We start from the raw sequence: 20,870 nt of genomic DNA, 5'->3' as shown, positions 1-20,870 counted from the left end.
TGGGGCAAGGAGATCAGCCAGGAGCAGCGAGGCCACTGCTGGGAGCCCCTTTCTGTGCTACCGCCCAGCCTCCCTCTAGTGCCTGCGGGTCCCCAGAGGCACTTGAGCCAGGGGCTTCCTCTCTTCCTGGGCAGGACCCCTGGCCCAATGCCTCCCCGGCTCCCCTGACCCCTCTGTCATGGCCTCAGCTGGGAGCATGAGAAGACCCACCACCACACCCAGGACAGGACACCTGAGAGGGATGAGGAGCAGGTGGCGGCCCACGCAGACGGGGACACGGGCAAGGCTGCGGAGTCACATGAAGAGGCCCTGGCCAGAGAGGAGGTCGACATGCTGTTAGCTGAGCAGCGGAAGATTGTGGCCCTCAAGGTAGGGAGAGGCGCCGGGCACGTCCGTGTCACACCGTGACGAGGAGAGTCGCTGACGTTTACTGATTGCCTCCGGGGCACTGGGCCCTCTGATCACAGCCCCCGGCATGGGGCCGACCAGGACCGTCCTATAGATGGGAAAATCGAGGCTCAGAGAGATTAGACAAGTTGTCCCAAGTCCCAGGAGGAGCAGAGCTGGAACCTGATGGGTCTGATTGCAAAGCCCATGTCGCACTGGGGTCTGCAGGGCCATGGTCCAGGGCAAGAGGCCCTAGGGGACAGAGGAGCCATGGCCGTGGCCATGGGGCAAGAGCCTCCAGCTCCCGGAGACCCTTTTAGTAACCCACCACGTGGTGAGCGAGCACTGCCCACTCTGCCAAGTGCTTCCCATTGGCATCAGGCTCAGTCTCCCCGAGTCTGGTCTTGGGCACGTGACACCAGGACAGCGACATGGCCAGAGGGTGCCCGACTCCAGAGCGAAGTCTGGAGAGCGCTCTCTGCAGAGCGAAGTCTCCTCACATTTTCGTTTCCTGAGAAGAGCGAGCTGTATATACGAGCTGTTTATGTAGTAGCTAGTTGTCTGATAAACTCCCTTCAGAAAATGGCAGAACTGGCGCTTGGTGGAGACTTCGGGGAAATGCCAGGGAAGGTGGCTGCTGTCCCAGCCTGTTAGTAACATGTTCGCAGGCAAGTGGAGAATGTGTCTGTGATGTCATGTTGGAAAAACCAGCGACATTTATTATACTTAAAAGCTATGTGGCCAAACCAAGAAGCTCCATGTATCACTGCCTCTGCCTGCTGAAGTTTAGAGATTACATGGTCTCATTTCAAAAGTCCTCTGACATTTAAAAATAAGGAAAACACCTTTTGCTGAAGCCAATAATGTGCATAGGCAGAGAGCATGACCTTCAAGAGCCAAATACAGATACTGAGATGCAATGTGGCATGTAAATGTGAGTCCATTAATTGGTCAATGAATCAATCAGTCAAAACGAAGTCAGTGTTTTAAGGGTCCAGCTCAATGCTGGGCCCTGGGGACTTAAAGGGGAGCAGGACTTAGACTCACAGGCTGTGGGAGGGCACAAACATAACTACAGTTCTGGATGAGAGCACATTGTAGATGGATGGACAGAATTCTGGGGAGCTAGAGAAAAAGGCTGTTGATTCAGTGGGGAGCCGGGGAGGACTTCAGGGAGAAGTAGGGGCGTAGGGTCTTGCTGGGGAGCTGAGCCAGCTCCTCCCAAAGGCGTCCCCTCGCATTCCCAGAGGATGAAGGGTGAAGGCTGGAGCATGTCCCTTCAGCTGCACAGGCCGCTTGTCATCCAACCTGTTCCTGGGACCTGATCCTGGGGGTGGCATGCCAGGCAGCCATGGCACTGCTGTCCGGGGGCCTAGATGCAGTTATGCGGTGTGGTTAGTTCACTGTGTCAGCGTGGCTGGGCTGTAGTGCCCCGGGATGCAGTTAAACAGCAGTCTAGGTGTGAAGGTGTTTTGTAGACGTGGATAAGATCGACTGTCCCTTGACTGTAACTAAAGATGATCCTGGACAGTGTGGGTGGACCGCACCCAATCAGATGAAGGGCCTGCCCAGCAAACACTGAGGTTTCCCAAATTCTGCCTCAAGCCGGCAGCATCAGCTCCTGCCTGACTTTCCAGCCTGCTACCTGCCCTGCAGATTTCTGACTTGCCAGCCCACAATCATGTGAGCCCATCCTTTAAATCTCTTTACGTGTATATGCACGTGTGTATACACACACAAACATACATTAGTGCGTGTGTATTTGTGTGTGTCTGTATACACACATGCACAAACATACATAGACATACATATGTCACTCTCGCCTATTGGTTCTGTGTCTCTGGAGCCCTGACAGCCACGTTGAGTAAGGTTATAGGTCACAAGTCTCATGGGGCTCCCAGCTGGTTCTCCGCAGGTGGGAGCAGCCCCAGTAGTGGACGTGCTGGGCCTCATGTCTCCAGCCCCTGCTTTGGTCTGAGAGACCCAGGTTCTCGGCTGTAGGACCAAAGGTCTGTGATGGGGCGGACGCAGACGGCACCCCTTCAGAGAGTCCCCTGTGAGGACCGACGGGGCTTATGAAGGCTTCATAGTGTGAGAACAGGCAGCACTGGTTTCCAGTAGCAGACAGTGGGGAGCGGTGAGCCCTGGAAGTGTGTTCTAAAATACAGTGTCTTACTAGAAAATTCAAGGCTTTGCTGTAGTGAGGCCCACAGATCAGAGGCGATTCACTGAAAAGGCAGTTTGTTACTCACAGTTCCCAAGAGGAAGGCACACATGTCACGCAGGGCCACACAAGGAAGCACCAGGGTCGCCAGGAGGCAGAGGGAGGGGGCTGGGGACAAGAGCCTTTACTGTGGTTTCTGTGGCAGGAGCAGGAGAGACAGGATGATGGGCTTAGGACTGGCTGTTTGGACAACTCCAGCGGGCTCTGGGCACAGGTCTGTCCCATGGTGTCCGGTACTGGCCCTGGGTGATGAGGGCAGGTGGACAGTGGCCCAGAGGATGAGAGCCCACGGAGGAGGGGAGGGTGTGGGCTCTGGGCCCTTGGGTTTGCATCTGAAAGGTGTGCGCTTGGGTAAGAGGTTCACTCTCTAGGACTCGGCTGACCCTGGGAGAGCCAGTCCCTGTAGGGTCAGCAGGGCCCCGGAAGTCAGGGCATCAGAACACGAGAATCAAAGGCAAGGTTAATACAGGGGGGCGGCCACACATCCCCAGAGCCGATAACCACGGTTTGCATGAGTTCGGTTTGCAAAGCCCAGCCCATAAGAACAGCCGGGCATGGGAGCAGACCCTGGCATCTGCCCTGAACCCTTGGTCTGTCTGCCAGGCTGGGCTGGAGCAGCGCCTGGCCGGTGCCAGGAAGAAGGCCTCGCAGCTGGAGGAGCTGCTGCCCAGGCAGGCCATCAGCGAGGACCAGCGGGAGGTGCTGCGGCTGCTGTGCAGGGCACATGAGCTGGAGCTGGAGAACACGGAGCTGCAGGCCAGCAGCCTGCGCCGGGAGCACCTGCTCTGCCAGAAGGATTGCATCATTCAGTGCTACCACCAGCTCCGGCAGCTCTGCGGGCACATCATCCAGGGCCAGCGGCAGCTGATTCACGGTAAGGCCGTCCTGCCCGCCGCACAGCGGCTCGGACTTTCAGTAGTTATTTTCTGGAAAGAGTAGGCAGTGCACGTGGTCCAAGAATCAGAGTCCCTGTGGCAAAGCAGGCGGCACCAGCTGCCTTCCATCCAACCCTATCCTCCATCACTCCCCGTTACCTGCATAGCCCCTCGGGGGGATGAGCAGCGCGAGTGCGTCAGGAGCACACCACACACACAGCCCGTTCGGAGCCTTGCTTTCGCCCACTTACCTGTGAAGCCTCGAAACGGCTTTATGAGCGCACAGTGACCTCTGCAGACGTGCTCTAGGACGCACTGAACCACCTCTGTGGGTGACTGCTGGGGCCGTCTGCGCCCTGCGTCCCCACGACCCACCCGTGTCTGGCCCGGCCCCGGGGGTCCTCTGTTCCCAGTGAGCAGCTGTGCCGGCGGCACCCGCTTCCTTTCCCTGCTGCCTCTTACCTCCTACCTCATACCTCTTTTCTTCCGACACTATTTTGATGGAATTTGAGGCTTCCAGAAAAGTTACAGTACTACAAAGAACTCCATGTTCACATTTCCCACTTTTACTCTAAGTTTCCGTCTCCTTCTCTCTCTCCTGAAACACTCTTTGATCCCTTAAATGCTAAAGGCATATCTGCTGAAACATGGCACCCTCTTCCATGACCTCGGGATAGTAACATGGATATAATACCAAACCGCAGCCTGCGCAGCTGAGGCCACGTGCGTGCATGTGTGCACACGTGCACGTGTGTTGGTACGTGTGTTGTAGCATTGGAGCTGAAAGGAGCTTGGTGTGTGCCTATCACCACCATCATCATAATCATAGTTTTATCGTCACCACTCATTAGAGCTTTCCTTTAGGGGGCATCTCCGACTTCCTTTTATAACGGGGAAAATACAGTTATTGTGACAAAGTTATAACATTAAAGAACATTTGGGAAAAGAAAACAATTTACTTACAACCCAACTACCTTTCTAATCCCTGCCTCTAAGCTGTCAAATTTTGCCAGAACTATGATTAGGTTGTCTTTTAATTTCTTACTTACCTTTCTTTAATAGAGGTAAAATGTACGTAAGATTCACCATTTTGACATGTACAACTCAGTGACATTTGGTATATTTGCGTTGCTGTGCAGCCATCACCTCTAGTTCCAAAGCATTTCTGCTCGTCCATAATAAACCCCACGCCCCCTAAGTGCTCTCTCCACTCTCCTCCCCCACCCCTGACGACCACTGGTCTGCACTCTGTTTCTATGGATTTGCCTGTTCTGGACGTTTCAGTAAGTGGGATCGTGTGCTCGGTGACCTTTCGTGACCAGCTGCGTTGGCCCCACGTCGTGGTTACGAGGTCCGTCTGTGTTGCAGTGTGTCTGTCAGCGCTTCGTTCTCTCAGTGGCCGAGTGAGACTCCATCACCGGCCCACACGGAGGCTCTCCAGTTGGAACACCGCCTTCAGCTGTTCTGAGCCTACCCTGGGCGTGGCTCTTTAACTTTTACACTAAGTGCTAGGTATACTGTAGAATTGCTCGTAGTATTTTATGATGAAAAGGCAATACGTGAGCATAGTAGGAGGGTTTTAACGCGAGAGACGCACGAGGAGGACCAGTACGCCCCACCCTGTGGAGAAACCTCTCATCCGGTTGGAGACGCAGCCGCACCTTCGGACGGAGGGGCCTGCCTTTGAGAGCGTGCTGGGCGCTCGCCCTGACGTCTGCTCCCCTGGTCCCTGCAGATGGTGGCATCCAGGTGCCCTCACCCCTGGACCAGCTCTACGGCCTGTACTCGCGTGAGCTGGGCGAGGGCTCGCTGAATCGGCTGTTGCTGCTGCAATCAGTGGTGGCCAGCAACCAGCAGGTAAGTCCGCCGGGGCTTGGCATGTGCCCTCCTGCCCCACCTGGGCCCCTGGCCTGTGATGGAGGCCCAGGGAGCACCCACCCACCCATGAAAGGCGCCCCAGTGCTGCTGGCTGAGCCCCGATCCCCAGCCCCAGGGCACACTCAGGCAGGTTTCCGGAGAGGCGAGCCCGGGCCCTGGGGTCTGCTGGGGAAGGCACTCCTGGGCTGGGTGCTGTTCACACGCAGGTCTGCAGGCCTGGGCTGTTGCTAAAACTCCCTCAGGGGAAAGAAAGGCCAAGGGGAAGGAAGCCTGAGCGTGGGGTGGCCCTGTTACCTGTCACTGGAGAGGCGTCTCCTGGGGCCCTCAGCCACACAGTCAGCCTGAGGTCCCTCCTCTTGGGCTTGTCGGTTCTCCAGGGGTGCCTCAAGGCTCCTGCTTGGCAGCGGCATCTGATGCTTATTCTGGGGACTCCCCAGGGAAGGAGGCTGGCATGGAGGGCTCTACGTCCGTTATTTAGACAAGTGCTGTCCTCACGAGCTGTACCCGTGCCCGTGACAAGCCCGGGGTCCCAGCCCACAGAACCTCTGCTTTGCCTTCTCAGGAGAAGAAAGGAGAAACCCCCAGGCTTTTGCCACAGGGGGCGAGGGGCAGTGCCCGGAAGTGTGGCCTGAGGGAGGGCCCAGGGGCCCACTGCATTAAAGCCACTGCCCCAGCCCCAGTTACAGAGGTCCCGGGGGCCACCATTGTCTGTATCTGTGGAGGCCGTGCTGGGGCTGCGGTGGCGGTGGCGGTCGGCCTGTGGGACGGCTCTCTCAGACCTCTGCTTCAGTCCTCTCTCCATCGCTTTCCTGCTCGCAGACTATTACGGCTGTGTGCACCCCTCTCCTGTTCTTCCCAAACACGTGTCCGTTCTAAAACAATCCTTTCCTAGAGTTTGTGTCGGGGTCCCTAAGACCACCCTCAGCTCAGTGTGCCAGAAGGACGCACAGAACTCAGAAAAGTTGTTATACCAAACTGAGACTCTGCCCCCGTGAAACACTAACCCCCATCCCCCTCCCCAGCCCCAGGCACCACCATCTACTTCCTGCCTCTGTGAATGTGACTCCTGGGTCCTCATGTCAGTGGCATCACACAGTGTGTCCTTTGTCACTGGCTGGTTTCATCAGCACAGTGTCCTCAGGGGCCGTCCACGCTGTAGCAGGTGTCAGTGTCCTCCCTTGTAATGCCGAGTAACGTCCACGGCGTGGCTGGACCGCATTTGTCTGTCATTCACCCGTCAGTGGACACCGGGCTGCTCCCGCCTCCTGGCGCCTGTGCACAGCGCTGCTGTGGACGTGGGGTGCAGGTATCTGAGACCCCGCTTCCGGTTCTGTTGGGCGCAGACCCAGGAGTGGAATCGCTGGGTCACATGGTGATTCTGTTTGACTTGTTGAGGACCTGCTAACTTTTGAGGGTGCTTTGACACCAACCATCTCCCCTATGCCCCGTTTCTGCTCAAGGGTCAAGGCCACCCCGCGGTTGGTCCCTGGCACTCGTCCTTGCCCAGAACCTTTCTGTCTGTGTGGGCGGCACAGCTGGACGTGAGCTAATGGGCTGGCAGGCCGCCCTCCCTGCTGGGTGGCTTCTTTCGCATGGTGGCCAGGAGGAAAGGGACCTGCCGGTGACCCCTCAGGGACCTCCGCTTTACGACACAGCTGGCCTCTTGCCCACCTTCCTCAGCTCCTCTCTCTGGTCCCAGGATGGCTCTGTTAGGAACATATGTCCACTACCAGAGGAGTCCAGCCAAAGCCAGCCTGACGACAGGAAGGACCTCCCGTGGGGTGCCCCGTTGGAGCTGCCACCAGTTTTGCTGGAGACAGACAGGTGAGCAGGCGTTTCCTCTCCTGGCCGCGTACCACCATGCCCTGGGTTCCGGAAGAGGTTGGCCAACGGAGTCATGACCCTGGGGGTCTCAAAGCCTCCGTTATGCCATGTGGAGGGTGTCCAGTGTTCCCGTCCTTGCAGGGATGTGTGAAGGAGGAGCAAATCCTAGGAGGAGCTCTCTGCATGGAGCAAGTATGAGGTTGGGCAGTTCAATGCTAGAAAGACCCTTTTCACTTTAGATATGTTTTTGTTCACTATCAGCCACTTACTCCCACCCTCAGTGCTTTTCTTCCTCTTTCTCTTCTTTTGACTCTCAGTTTTGGTATTTTCCAACACACCAAAACTTAGACTAGTAAACTGAGCACCACCAGCTATCACCTCGTTTGAAGCGTTCCCATTTTGCCAGGTTATGTCACTGTCTTAGTCAGCTGGGGCTGCTAAGAAAACACCACACACCGGGGCCTGAAACGACAGGAACTCATTTTCTCACAGTCTGGAGGCTGGATGAACATTTAGATGCCCGCAGGGTTGGTTTCTGGGAAAGGCTCTCTTCGCGGCTTGCAGAGGCCACCTTCTCGCTGTGGCCTCACATGCGGGAGAGAGAGACTGCTCTCCTCCTCTTCTCATAAAGCCACAGTCCCGTGGGATCAGGGCCCCACCCTTGTGACCTAATTTTACCTTCGTTACCATCTAGAGACCCTGTCTCCGGATACAGTCACACTGGGGGCTAGGGCTGCAACACGGGAACTTGGGGGGAGGTGCTCACACAATATGATGCCTCCCTGGGGGGCTGGAAATGCCTGACGTGGTGGGGACACAATAAATAGAGCTGCCGTTATGATGACACCTCACACGCAAGGGGGTGGGGCAAGGAGGCTGATTGGCGTGCCTCTCATTCAAGCAGGACTCTCTAGGAACTGCGCTTCTTTCTCCAAATCTCTTCTAACTTTCTAGTTGCTTTGGTTCCGAGTTAGTTAGAATGCTTTTGGCTGCAAGTAACAGAATTCTCAAGGAGAGTGAGCCAATCTAACAGATGTATGTGTCTGAAGAGAATTTGGGAGGCGAGTAGACTCGGGTGGTTAATTTAGTGATTTGCTGATGCCCATGGCCCTCGGTCTTCCCCATCTCTCTGTTCTGCTGTTTCTGGCACGAAAATAATGTCTCCCCTTATGTCAAAGAGGCTGCCACAGCTCCATACATCACACCTTCATATAACCACATCTCAAAGGAGAACAGAGGGCCTGGGGTTTCTTTCTCATATGGGAGAAAAATCCCTTCCAGAAGCTCCTCTAGGAGATGTCTCCTAACAACTAAATGGCTGAAATGCAATGACACGTTCACTCCTCAGCCAATTCCACAGGAAGAGGGGAAAGGTGAACCACAGCAGGCGTGGGCCATCTGGGCCCAAATAACCCTGAGGTGCGTTACCCAGGGAGAAGGGGATGGCTGTCGGGCAGGCATACAGCAGTATCTGCCAGATTGCAGGTGTGAGGGGCAGGTGAGGAAGGTAAAGCTTGCTCCTGACCCCAAGAGCAAGTCTCGGTGATGTCCGAACTCTGGACTGGTGCAGGAAACGTTATTGCCCGAGTCAGACTGGCCCTTGGAGGCCATTGCTCACCTCTCCGTGCTGGCTGGCCGGCATTCCAGCTGCTAGCACCCAACAGTTCAGAGGGGCTCATTGCCTCGCCCAGGTTCATCGCCGCAAGTGGGGTAGGTACTGAGGCCGGCGTTTATGTCCAGGGCCCATCCTGCTGCCCCGGCTCTGCTGACGGTGCCCGGAGGCCTTGCCAGCATGCAGAGCGCCTACACCCCGCAGGCCGTCGAGCTCCTACAGTCTTCCCAGGGGCGCAGGTTATTACCCTTTCCATTTTGTAGATGACAAAGCAGAGCCCACGGCCACTCTTTAGGGAGCCTGGGTTTGATGCTTCATGCTTTGTTCTTACACAGTCACTGGTGGCCTGACCTGATGGGGCTGCTAGACATGCCCTCTCTTTTAGACAGGAGAATCGTAGGACCATGGACAGTTACAGCTGAAAGGCGGTCCAGAGGTCCCTTCCACATAAGGTCCTGTGCGATCTCACAGGGCTCTGTCCCACCCCCACCTCCTTACTGAGCCTTGAATGGGCCAGGCTGGTCCCTGCCCCACACGTCCGCTTGCTTATTTGGTGTGTGTCCCCCCTCAAGAATGCAGATGTGGTCAGGGCAGGGCCACACCTCTGTGAACCAATACACACCTGGCTCTGGGTTCAGGATGGGCCCGAGGAGGTGACCAGCATGTCCCCGTTGGCTGCATGAGCTGGGGTAAGTGCTCCCAGCTTGGCCCCAAACACAGCAGTGGGGCAGAGGCCACTTGCCCTGACCTGTGGGCCACAGTAGCCAGAGGTCCTGGCTCTGCTTTTCCTCTGGCTGCAACAAAAGCCTGAGGGGCCCTGGAATGGCTCTGTGTTTCCTCCACAGTGATGGTTACAAGTCATCGAAAGCCACACCCTCAAAAATGCTGGGAAAGCAGGACTCCCTCCTCCCTCCATCATCCCTCCGTGTCCTGCTGACGCCGCCGACTCAGGAGGTGGGTGTGCAGTGCCAACCAGGGTCCCGGGCTCTGGGAGGCCTCCCTTCCCAGTAGGGTCATGGGCCAGCAGAGCTGCACTGGGCCAGGGCAGGAGAGAAGCTTCCAGAAAGAGGACTCTCCATAAGCAGCCATCACAACAATCATCACAATTGGGTGACTCTTCTGAGGATGTGCCCATGCCAGAGTGCTGGGTGTTAGGTCCCCTGGAGAAGCCCCCAGCAGTGACTCTGGGAGGGGGTGTGTAAATACCCGGACCCTTCAGCCCTTGGTGCTGTGACCCTGAGGGCTGCGTGCTGCTCTGTCAGAGAATGTACTAGGCCAGGGGCTGCTTCTCACACACCCTCCACGGCCCTTGTTCCTACCCGCCCCCCAGCAGTCTTTCCCCTCAAATCAACTACTTGCCTGAGTCACTATCCTGGGTCTCCTTCTGGGGGCCGCACCGTGGGCCACAGGGACAGCCCGGGGACAGCTGGCCACCTGTTGGTGTTGGTGTCCTATAGAAGCTGAGCTCCCTGAGTGTGAAGCATTTGGGCTCCAAGCTGTGTCCTCTGGCTGGCCTGGAGTGTGGCACCCCAAGGACGGCAGCAGAGGCTCTCAAGGAGATGGCCGCCAGCACCAAGGCCATCACCCTCATCGCGGCCTCCCGGCGCTCCAAGGCACAGGACCGCGAGGGCAGCCGCCATTCCTCCCCGCACCTCCCAGAGGAAGTAGCCTTGGACTCCAGGGCCCCGAGCCCAGCAGACAGGAGGTGGCCCCACACCAGCCCAAGCAGGGCCTGCTCCGTGGACAGGAAGGCCTGGAGGACGCAGTCACCCTCCCTCAGCTGGAGAGTGCGGCCGGTGGGTGGACACGGGCCCGGGCTTTCCTGTCCCAGGGGTCCCGCCAGACAGCAGAGCGGGAAGGTCAGAGACCTTCACAAAGTCACAGAGGGTGAGGAGGGCCTTAGCCATGCCGAGGCGAGAGAGGATGTGGCCCCACAGGACACCTTCACCGGGACCTTCTTCCCTCTGCTCTGCAGCACATGGTACATATCCTCTGTGCCATGACAGTGGGCAGAGGGCTTCAGCCTGCTTTTCCTTAGCTTTATCTCATAACTTTTCATGTGCCCCCTAGTAATTGTATTTTAACTTTAAAAAGGGACATTACTTGGTTCCAAAACACAGCAGCTAAATGATATTGTGTGGCAGGGACTTGCTGAGCACTGACCCCCGGCGCTTTCTTTTCTCGCCGTGTCTGGCATCACGCAGGCACACACAGGCCCTCCGTCACTGTCTGCAGAGGACACTGGCCACAAGCCGTCCACTTGTGGCCGCTTGTTGTTCTCTGGTGCCCTTTAAATGGCCCTGTAGGTTGTCCTAAGTTTGTGACTGTTACACACAAACCTTCAGCACCCTGCTGGGAGCGGTGGTTTTCAGTTTGAATCACTTTCTTTGGATATGGGACAATGTTGGCCTGAAAAAGTCTCCATGACATTTAAGCAAAAATCCGAGAGCTCACAGCAGCGTATCAGATTGATCACAGTGGCGTGAGCGTATGTTTGCCTGGGGAGGGGCGCGTTCTGCACAGGTCGGGCCCCTGTGGAGGGGTCCCTCCTTCCTGGGGTTTCTTCTCACTGTGCACTTGGTTATACAAACCGAACTGACGGTGAGGAAGCAGGCTACTCCCTGGGCAGGTTGGCTGGGTGTCATTCCACCTCTGCTGGATGTCCTGTGAGTGTCTGCGGATTCTAATTGGAAATACTCTGGTGATTGCTCAGGGGAACTGAAGATAGGGCAGTGGGACAATAGCAAGGATAAGAGAAGGTGGGTGTAGTCGTTAGTGTCCCCCAGAGAAACAGAACCACTAGTGTGTGTGTGTGTGTGTGTGTGTGTGTGTGTGTGTACACAGAGAGAGAGAGAGAGAGAGAGAGATTTGGGACTTGGCTCACGTAATTCTGGAGGTGCATGGACAGGTCCCAGACCTGCCCTTGGCCAGTGGCAGACCCAGAACAGCTGACGTTTCAAGTCCAAAGGCAGGAAAAGCCAGTGCCCCCGCGTAAGCCAGCCCAGCCCAGGCAGGAGGAGTCTCGCCTACTCCCTGGAGAGTCAGCTTTTTCGTGCTATTCATGCCTTCAACTGACTGTACGAGGCCCACCCCACGAGGGAGGGCAATCTGCTTTATTCAGTCTGTGTATTTAAATATTAATCATTACAGTGGGTGGGCCTCTATAGATGAGAACCCCATCCATAAGGGGTGGGTGGTGTTGAGGAGAGAAATTGGTGGAACAGACAGTCGGGACAGCATCATCGTTCATCCATCCATCCATCCGTTCTTCTTTGGGGGTTAGAGGAGAATGTTAGCAGAGAGTCTGCCTTTACGTTCACGGAGATACCCTGTGTGTCTACAGCAGGTTGGCACACAGTAGGCGTGTAAGCAGTACACGGCTTCAGCTCAAATGGCCTTGACATTTCATTCCTTCCTTTCTGCTCCACACACACTGCCCTGCTGTGTGATTTCTCCCTTCAGGCGACTGAGAAACTTCAACGCTGCACCCTGGAGCATTTGGCTGAGAGCCAGACACCCCCTGCCCCCCATCGGCTGTCAAAGTCCCCAGCGAGGAGCTTTTTCCCTGCTGTTCCTGTGGCCTCCAACGTGAAACCCAGCCTCAGTTTCCATGCAGGTACAGGGTCAAAAAGAAAACTAAAAAAAATTGCATGTTGGCTTTTTTTGCACTCTGCCTCTCCCCCACCCCATTTCAGCTGTGAATCCATGGAAAGTGTGACAATTGGGGCTGCTATCTGTTGTCTGCTCCTTGGTTTCCAGTTTGTAGGACAGTGAGAGGGCCAGGCCACTGGCTGCGTGAAGAGAAATGTGTACAGAGTGCTCAGCTTTGCTTCTGGCTTGACACCCCAGTAGGTTTAAATGAGTAAAACTGTGCACGTACAGTTGGCTGCCTTTATTCTGTCTGCATATTCGGCCCCTATGGCTTGGATCCTGGCTCCTGAGGTGGTCATTTTTACAAAAATAATACATGCTCATCGTCAAAACTTTGGGAAATAGGTAAAATTATAAATCAGATGCACTGGACACTGTCCCCATCCAGAAACAGGCTCTGGAAGATGACACCTGCCTGTGTGGATGACAGTGATGTGACGTCTGCCTGTTACAGGACAGGGGTGTTTTCAGTTTGTCACAATTGTACAGGGACAGTGGTGGCTGTGTGTGGCCCTCAGAGTGCCCAGCAGCTGGTACTGACCTCCAACAGGACGTGCAGTATTGAGGCCCAGCACTCCGAAAGGCCTGGGGCACGGCCCGCACCACACCCCGTGCCCAGTGGCCTGGAGTCTGTTTGGAAAGCTCTTCATTTAGTCTGCGGTGACTCACTTCTGCTATATTTGGAAAGGTATCAGTCCCATAAAGATTGGACAAAGCAGACAAACAGGCTCGTCCTCTGCAAATGGCTGTGAGCACTGGCCCATGTTGCAGAAGACACAGAAATAGCTCACATTTATTTAGCGCCTGTTGTGTGCAAGCACTTTACCAGTGTCAATCCCTTTGTCCCCGTGATAGTTCTGTGAGGTCAGGAATGACGAGTATCCCAGTGAATACACGGAGGCACAGAGAGGTTAGAGAACTTGCCCAAGGTCACACAGCTGGGAGTGGCAGAGTTGGGACTTGCAGCCAGGTGGGCTGGCCCCGCAGCCCTGGCTCTCAACCAGACGTCCCTTCTTGTCTTGTTTTATTGGCGTCTGTATTCTTAGTGGGACAAAGGATGAGCGCATCTTTAGGGCTCTTGGTACACACTTCAAGGACAGTGGGGCATGTGCACACCCACACCTGCCTGGCTGGTGGGCATGTACCTTACACACCTGACTCACATCCACGCTTCCAGAGGCTTCTCAGAAATCTTTGATCTTGAGGACAAAACTCAGATTTACCTGTGATTTCTCAGTTGGGCTACTGTAATTGCCGGGAAGGACGGAGGCCTGCAACAACTTAAAGCACTTGAGGAGTTCTTGACCCTCAGGAGGCTTGCTGCTTTACAAGCTTGTATCTTTCCTGCTCAGTAACAGTACTTGGGACAGAGAACACAGGCGTTAGGAGTGGGAACTCGCTGCAGGGGCTGGTCTCAGGGCGTTTCTTCCCAGCAGGCAGGCAGGGGACAGTGGCCGTCCCCAGCCCCTCACGTGGAGGAGGTGAGGGGAGCCGTGAGGTGCCTGTGAAACAACAGGTGTGGTGTGTGGTGGGCCACAGCTCAGCTCAGGAGGTGACTTGTCACCGCTTAACTGGAGGCTCATCTCCTGCAACCCCCCTCCCAGCTCCAGTCGCTGGAGCTCGAGATTCTGTCTCTTCTACAAATAAGCCACTTGGAATATGTTTGCATGATGGGAAAAAGAGTTTGCTTTCCCCGGTGTTTTGTCATGAAATTCCCACCACGTACAGAAGTAGAGGGAAAGCATGAGACCCTCCAGTGTCACTGTCTTCTGCCCATTTTGTTTGTTTGCTTCCCTGGAGCTGTTTAAAGAAAATCCCATGTCATTTCCCGCATGAGTATTTCAAGAGCTCTCTCTAACGGCCAACAGTGTTATTACATGTCATAGCTAGGAAAACCAAGAGCAATTCCCTAATATCTAATGCCCAGTTGTGTACAAGGGAAATCAGCCTTTTTCAGATAAAAATGAGCAGACTGGGACTGGCCTCTGTACTTGACAGGAAAGGGGTGAGCCCCGGTCCATGGGGCCAATCAGCCCCCCTTCCTTTGTGGGCTCTGAGAAAAGGCTGGACCCTCTTCCCTCAACTGTGTCTGCAGAGGGTCCCCGTGGGGGGCAGGGGTTCTCACCTCTACACTGAGTGTTCCTGTGATTGAAAAATCAGAGCATCTTAGAGTGGATGACCCTTCAAGATCAGTAGCCCAGCTGGCCCAGACGGTAAGGTGAGGTAGGAGCGACGTGTCGGGGTCACACTGCACGTTGGTGGCACAGCCAGGGCTGGGAACCCCGTGTCCCTCATGCTGGGCCTGGCTGCCTCTGAAGGAGAAAGAACACATTTGTACTTGGCAGGTGAACAGTGAGGGCCTACAAGTGGCTGGGGCGGACCAGGTATCCCCTTTCTGTGGCCTGGGCGGCAGGTCTGTGTTGAAAACGGACCTTCCCAGGAGGCAGAGGAGCAAGCACTTACCATGTTTGCAGAGGCCTGGGCCCCCAGGAAGGCCCCTGCGCTGAGGTCCTGGAGTTCAGTCTGATTGCTTGGGCAGTGGTGTTGCTGGTCCCACATTCATGCACGATGTATATGGCGTCTGGGGGTGCGGTTACGAGCCACCACCCTGGTGCCTCTGAGAGCAGGGAACACGGCCACCAGAGACAGTGGCACCAGGAAGCGTGAACGTGCTGCCGTCCTGGGGCCAAACAAGGGAGTGGTGTGCCCTACGCTCCCTACTGGGCTCGTCCCGGGAGCACAAAACCGATCCCAAGCCCTTCTAACAAGTGCTTGAATTCTTCTATGTGACGACCCCAACCCCTCCCCCCCACACACAAAAGTAAGAGCCCCTTTATTACCACCCAGAACAGCTTAGAATGCTCACATTGGAAGCCGTGATCGCAAGCCCACGCCAGCAATTCCCACACCAAACCCAAGCCAGTCCCAGTCTGGTTGACTAGCAGCACCTCTCAAAATAACGTGGAAAGTCACATAAAACGCAAAAGTGCAGCTTCTGCAAGAGGGAGACCTGCAGACAGGTGACTCCCTGCCCCCAGCCTTCGGAGCCTGACTCAGCCAGCGGCCTTGTCAGTGGGGTCTTCCTTTCAGACTGAACCACAGTGCAGGCCCTTCCCTCTCGTCCATCGTCTTCCTCCCGTTGCTGTCTATGAGCGCAGGGACATTTGTTAGTCCCATTCACCGCTGTGTGCCCAGGGCTCCAAGCAGCACCTGGCACAAGGAAGAGGCTCAATAAGGAAAAGCTGAGTGGATGGGTGGACAGACAGACAAGTGAATGAATGAATGAATGAATGAATGGTCTCCCTCTCACTGAGGCCAAGGGTGCCCCTTCAACACCGCATTCTGTCTCTCTGGTCTCACTGTTTAGATGAGAACTCGCTCCATGTACCTGAGGTCAGCTTCACCCTTCCCAGAGCCACATGGCAGAGTGGCACTGGCCCCAGCAGGGCACCCCTCCTGCCCCGGGACATCCGAGGTCAGTGCCCGCCCCCTCCTCGCCCTGTGCAACCCCATGACCCCCACTGATGCCTTCCAGAATTCTCAGGCTGACCTCCGTGGGGAAAAGTCAGGGGGTGACAGTGGGACACATCTGCCTCAGACGTGACATTCACCAAGCACTCCTTATCAGCATCCAGCAGCCACACGTGGCCAGTGGCCACTTAATTGGACAGCAAGTCTAGAACACAACTAAAGCCATGCCACCCTGCTCCTTTCATCCAAAAGCAAGTTTGCTTGTTTTGCTTAATTTAAAATAATGTCTGGCCAAAGCATCTCCCAGAAACGTGCTGAATTTTGCACACTCACCAGCAATTTTGTGGAAATGTGATTTTACCATAACATCCCCAGGCCTGGCGATTAACCTTAAGTCACAAGACACAGTTTTGTCAGTGTGCCTCTCCCCTTCTCTTCTTCCTCTGCCTTCCCCCTTTCTTCTTTTGTTTGTATATCTTGAAGCAAGAAAGACGCCGATGTTTCCTGCATGTCCGTTAAATCCTAGAGACCGTTTAAGTCATGATAGTATCCACATTCCTGTCATCCTCACCCCAGCTCACAGGACATATGGATAGGAAACCCCTTCTGGCATCACTGGCACTATTTTCTCACCCCCTGAATGAATACACAACCAAGCTATCTGGAAGGATGGGTATGAATCAGCAATAGGCTTTTAAAGACCACCAGGGAGGCCTGGGCCTATGCAGGAAGTTCTTCTTTATGTCTAACTTTAGTCCCTCTTGCTGTACCTTTAACTCATTCCCTCATGTTACTGTTTCAGAAAAGGTTGAGTACTTCTTGTTATTATGCCTTTCTTTTTAAGGGTTATTGGGGAAAAGGTCTCAAGGGTGTTTACTAGCCATGACCTTAGGGCCAGAAGCTCCCAGCCCAGAGCAGGCTGAGCAGTAGCCAATGGTACACAGCCGGTTTAAACAACATGTCTTTGAATGTCAGGGATAGGAAATGTTCCACAGGGTCCCCACACCCTAATGTGTGTGTCCAGCAGAGTGGAGTCCTGTGGCCAGGCCTGGTGTTCCCAGAGTGGCAGAGGCCCACAGAGGTTCAGGTCGGGAAGGGAAGGTCCCTTAGCCCAGAAGGTGGCCGGGACATGGCAGGGATGGGAGAAGGAGAAGAGCCCATGGGGGTCTGAGCTGAGTCCGGTGGGCAGCTTAGGCCAAGGCCAGGCACTCACGCTGGGTAGGGACCTTGCCTGCTACCCCAGCCGGGGCTCTGGCTGGAGTTTCCCACAGACTGAAGTCTACCCACCCCCTCCAGGGTCCACAGACAGCGGGGGCCGACGCCACAGCCCACTGCTACCCAGCAAGCCTCACAAGCACCAGGGTGGCAGTGCCAAGAAGCCAAGAAGACCAAAGTAAAGACAGCGGCAGGCAGAGGTGGCAGCAGGTAGGGACAGGTGGGGCCAGGGAAAGCCAGAGAGGGAGACCCCGGGCATGGGGGTCTCTTTGCCCCAAAGCTGGCTTGAGAGATGGGGATTCTGGTGGGGACACTTTGGGGGGCTTCCCACAGCCCTTTGCACCAGTGGTTATCTCACCAGCCACCTGCAGAAGAAGGGCTACCCGTGCAGTCAGAACCCCTCCCAAGGACCCCTCACGGGGAGCCTTGGGCCTCTCATGGGTGATTCTCAATCGCGGGAGCTCCTTCCAGCATCACTGCACACTCTGTTTTCTGCTCCAAGAGAAGGCTCTCTGTGGGCTGGGACAGCAGGCGACACCCTCCAGCTCAGGGTCCAGCGAGGATGCCACCAGGGACAGCTGAGTGGCTGCTGGCAAGAGGAGGAGAAGAATGTGTCCCCAAAGCCATGTGTCTATCAGTCGGGGCTCTCCAGGGAAACAGGCCCAATAGGTGCTTGCATGAGCGTACACAGAAGAGGGTGGGGGAGACAGAGATAGAGGCGTGATTGTGGGCAAGTCCGAAATCCACAGGGCAGATTGGAGACCCCGGGAAGGGCTGACGCTGCAGCCCTGAGTCTGAAGGACGTTGGGAGGCAGGCTCCCCTCTTCCTCAGGGGACCTCAGCCTCTTTCTCTTTCAGCCTTCTACGGACGGGACAAAGCCCACCCTCATTGTGGAGGGTCATCTGCTTTACTCAAAGTCTACTTACTGATTTCAGTGTCAGTCTCATCTAGAAAATAAAGCTCCAGTGATGATTTCTTCCTGTCCTCAGAACGACGTAGTCACTTTTCTGAGTTCAGGGTATTGTCAGCCTTTGTGAGATTAAGGGCAGCTGGGGGGTCTTCTACTCTAACAAGATTGAAGGAAGGGTGGTCTGCCTGAGAGGTTCGGAGTGGTTTCCCCTGTGTGTGTGGGAAGCCTCACTGAAGGTTGTAAGGTAAGGAGTCTAAGACACCAGTTACCAGCTTGGGGACACCACTCTGCCTCTTAGCTGATCTCCCAGCAGAAATGCTGTGGGGCCAGCATTTGCACACCGTGTCTCTCCCCACTGCCTGGACAGCCTGGGAGGCAGGAGTATTATTTCAAGCATTAAAAAGATAGGAAACAAGCTCCAGGAGGCTGGAAGGCCTGCCAAGGTCACACAGCTCCTGGGTAGTTGCCCCAGCATTGGGGGCCAGTTTCGTCTCACTCCTGCATTACCCCACCCCACCCCACAAGACAGAAACAAACATTGCAGTGAGCCTGGGGTGGGGCTGAGGGCGCATGCACTCAGGATTAACCAGGAGGCTTCTCTTGGATTTCCTACCACCTGCAAAGCAGGTGAGTTGAATCTGCAATTCTCTACTTCTTCTTCTTTTTTTTTTTTTTTTTATCCTACTGATACACTGATCCAAGCACCCAGAAGGAATCAGAATCTTCCAGCTGCCTCTATCAGTGGTAGCTGACAGTTCCTGGCCCAAACCACCTTATTTCTATCTTGTTTCTGTTGCAACGCTGGTTATGAAACCAGAAAGAGCTGTAGGCGGTAGTGGACATTGCAATAGCTCGAACTAAAACAGAGAGATTGAGCCAGGCTGTGGTCAGCCCTGGGGTGGCTGTGGCCTTTGTACAGGGACCCAGGGGCCCTGAACGTGGGCTGCAGCCAACCAAGTTGCTATGGGGAAGGCAGCCAGCAGGGTCCACCAGCTTTAAGGATCTCCCGGCCTAGAAGAGAGGGAGATGAAAGTCACAATGGGGGGTGAGCCAGGGCAGAGCTGGCCTGCTCGCAGCTCCCTCAGAGCAGGTGCCCTCCTGGTCATGGAGATGACTGTGAGCTCTGGCTCTGGAGCCCCGAATTTGGCTTCTGGTCCCAACTCTGTCGTTGACACAGCTGACTGTCTTTGGCTGCTTGGTTACCTCCTCTGAGCCTCTGCTAAGGGGTCTGTGAACAAGGAAGTACTATGTAGCTATTTCAGAGAGGGTAAGTGAAAACATAGGTATGTTGCTAATGTCAGAAATGTGGTTTTTTTAATTGAGGTGAAATTGACATGACACAATCAACCATTTTAAAGTGAACAATTCAGTGCATGTTGCACATTCACAACGTTGTGCAAACACCACTCTGTCTAGTTACAAAACATTTCATCACCTCAGAGGGGGACCTGTCCCCATGACCCAGTGGCTCCCTTACTTAGAGTGGCGGTCTTTCTCTCAGCCCCAGGTCCTCTCTGCTGCAGGCGGGGGCCACATCCTGAGCCTGTCCTGGCCCACACCACACGGCCTTGGAGCTTTGTTCAAATTCCCACGGAGCCTTTCGCAGGGTGAGCTTCTGGCTCCTGAGCCCTGTTTCATTCAAACAAACCTTTGTCAACCCTCCCTGGTGCTGGGGACCGGGTGGACAAACTTTAAAGTTCACAACATGCTTTGTCCTGGCACAGGGCCAGAAGTCTGGCTATAATTACACACCAGAATTTTGTTTTGTGTCCTACTCTTACTTGACCAGGGAACCCTTTGATCTTATCAAATGGTCACCCACAGCCCTCGCCCACAACCCTTGCCACAGGCCACCATTTCAGAGGATAGTGTGGGAAGTCGGCCCAGCAGAAACACGAGCTGAGCACCTCTGAACACAGGTCTGCTGGGGAAACGATTTGTCTGTGCCTTCATCGCACCCACTTCACCCACTTCACCTGTACTTAGCAAAATTGTGGCTGGGGGAAGTTACATTTTGAAAGGCTTTTTAATGGAGGTATAATTGAAATATGACAACATTTATTCCTTTGTCCAGTTTTATGAGTTTTGACAGACGCCTGGCTATTTTGGCATCTCCCTGAGTGCTCCTGCGCTTTGCCGTCCGCCGTCCAGGTGCCTGCCTGCGAGAGAAACCTCGTCCCGGGGAGCTTAGGGAGCTGCAGGCCCTGGGAGGAGACCAGGGCTTTGAGAGGCCAGCTGGGGGCAGGCAGAGGGCGCTGGCCTGAGTGAGCTAACCCACGGGCATCTACTGCAAAGGAGAGGTGGTGCTTGTGGGGTTTAGTCCTCCCGCATAGAATAGCAGCCCCAGGACGGCGGGGCCTTCTGGTCTCCCCCGCTCCGGTGTCCAGGCCCTGCAGGCAGGAGGCCTCGTGACCGGGCGCTGACCCCCGGGAAGGCCGCCTTCCCTCCTCGGCCGTCCCGCTGCCCACTGGAGGAGCCGCGTAAACCATCTCCGCCTGACCGAGTTCTGTGGACGCACAAGGGGAATGCACTCGATGCTGCTGAGCTGGACTCTTACAAGTGGTTCAGACGGTAACTTTGGACTTATGTGCATTTGACCACACTTTAAAAAAGCCACTGATACTAAGAACGACGACGACCAGCGCCCCTTGCCAGTCGCTTTACAGGCACCGTGGCAACTGGGCTCTCCAGCTCCCTGCAAGGCGACAGACCCCGACACCACCTCAGACGGGTTCAGCCGCTTGCAGAGGTCGCGCAGCGAGCCCCGGCTGGGCAGCAAGCCGTCGGCGCTCGCGGGCGGGTCCGGGAGACGGAGGCGCGGC

General features: G+C 55.4%; 1 protein-coding gene across 1 annotated transcript in view; it reads left to right on the top strand.

Moving 5' to 3' along the window:
* LOC308491605 (kinesin-like protein KIF19) overlaps positions 1-17,319 on the top strand; it is a gene marked incomplete at both ends in the record, with an annotated part of 36,590 nt that extends 19,271 nt beyond the window's left edge. The window contains 9 exons of the mRNA XM_081035433.1: positions 189-369; positions 3,215-3,485; positions 5,222-5,343; positions 7,064-7,188; positions 9,646-9,754; positions 10,258-10,596; positions 12,263-12,416; positions 15,819-15,926; positions 17,219-17,319. Of these exons, the coding sequence (XP_080891559.1) occupies positions 189-369; positions 3,215-3,485; positions 5,222-5,343; positions 7,064-7,188; positions 9,646-9,754; positions 10,258-10,596; positions 12,263-12,416; positions 15,819-15,926; positions 17,219-17,319 (1,510 nt within the window). The remainder of the gene's footprint in view (positions 1-188; positions 370-3,214; positions 3,486-5,221; positions 5,344-7,063; positions 7,189-9,645; positions 9,755-10,257; positions 10,597-12,262; positions 12,417-15,818; positions 15,927-17,218) is intronic.
* Positions 17,320-20,870: the final 3,551 nt, after the last annotated feature.

This window comes from Rhinolophus hipposideros, assembly GCF_964194185.1.
Source record: "Rhinolophus hipposideros genome assembly, chromosome: 23".
NCBI lineage: Eukaryota > Metazoa > Chordata > Mammalia > Chiroptera > Rhinolophidae > Rhinolophus > Rhinolophus hipposideros.
Note: the sequence above shows the minus strand (reverse complement) of the source record. Positions and strands in the feature narration are given on the sequence as shown.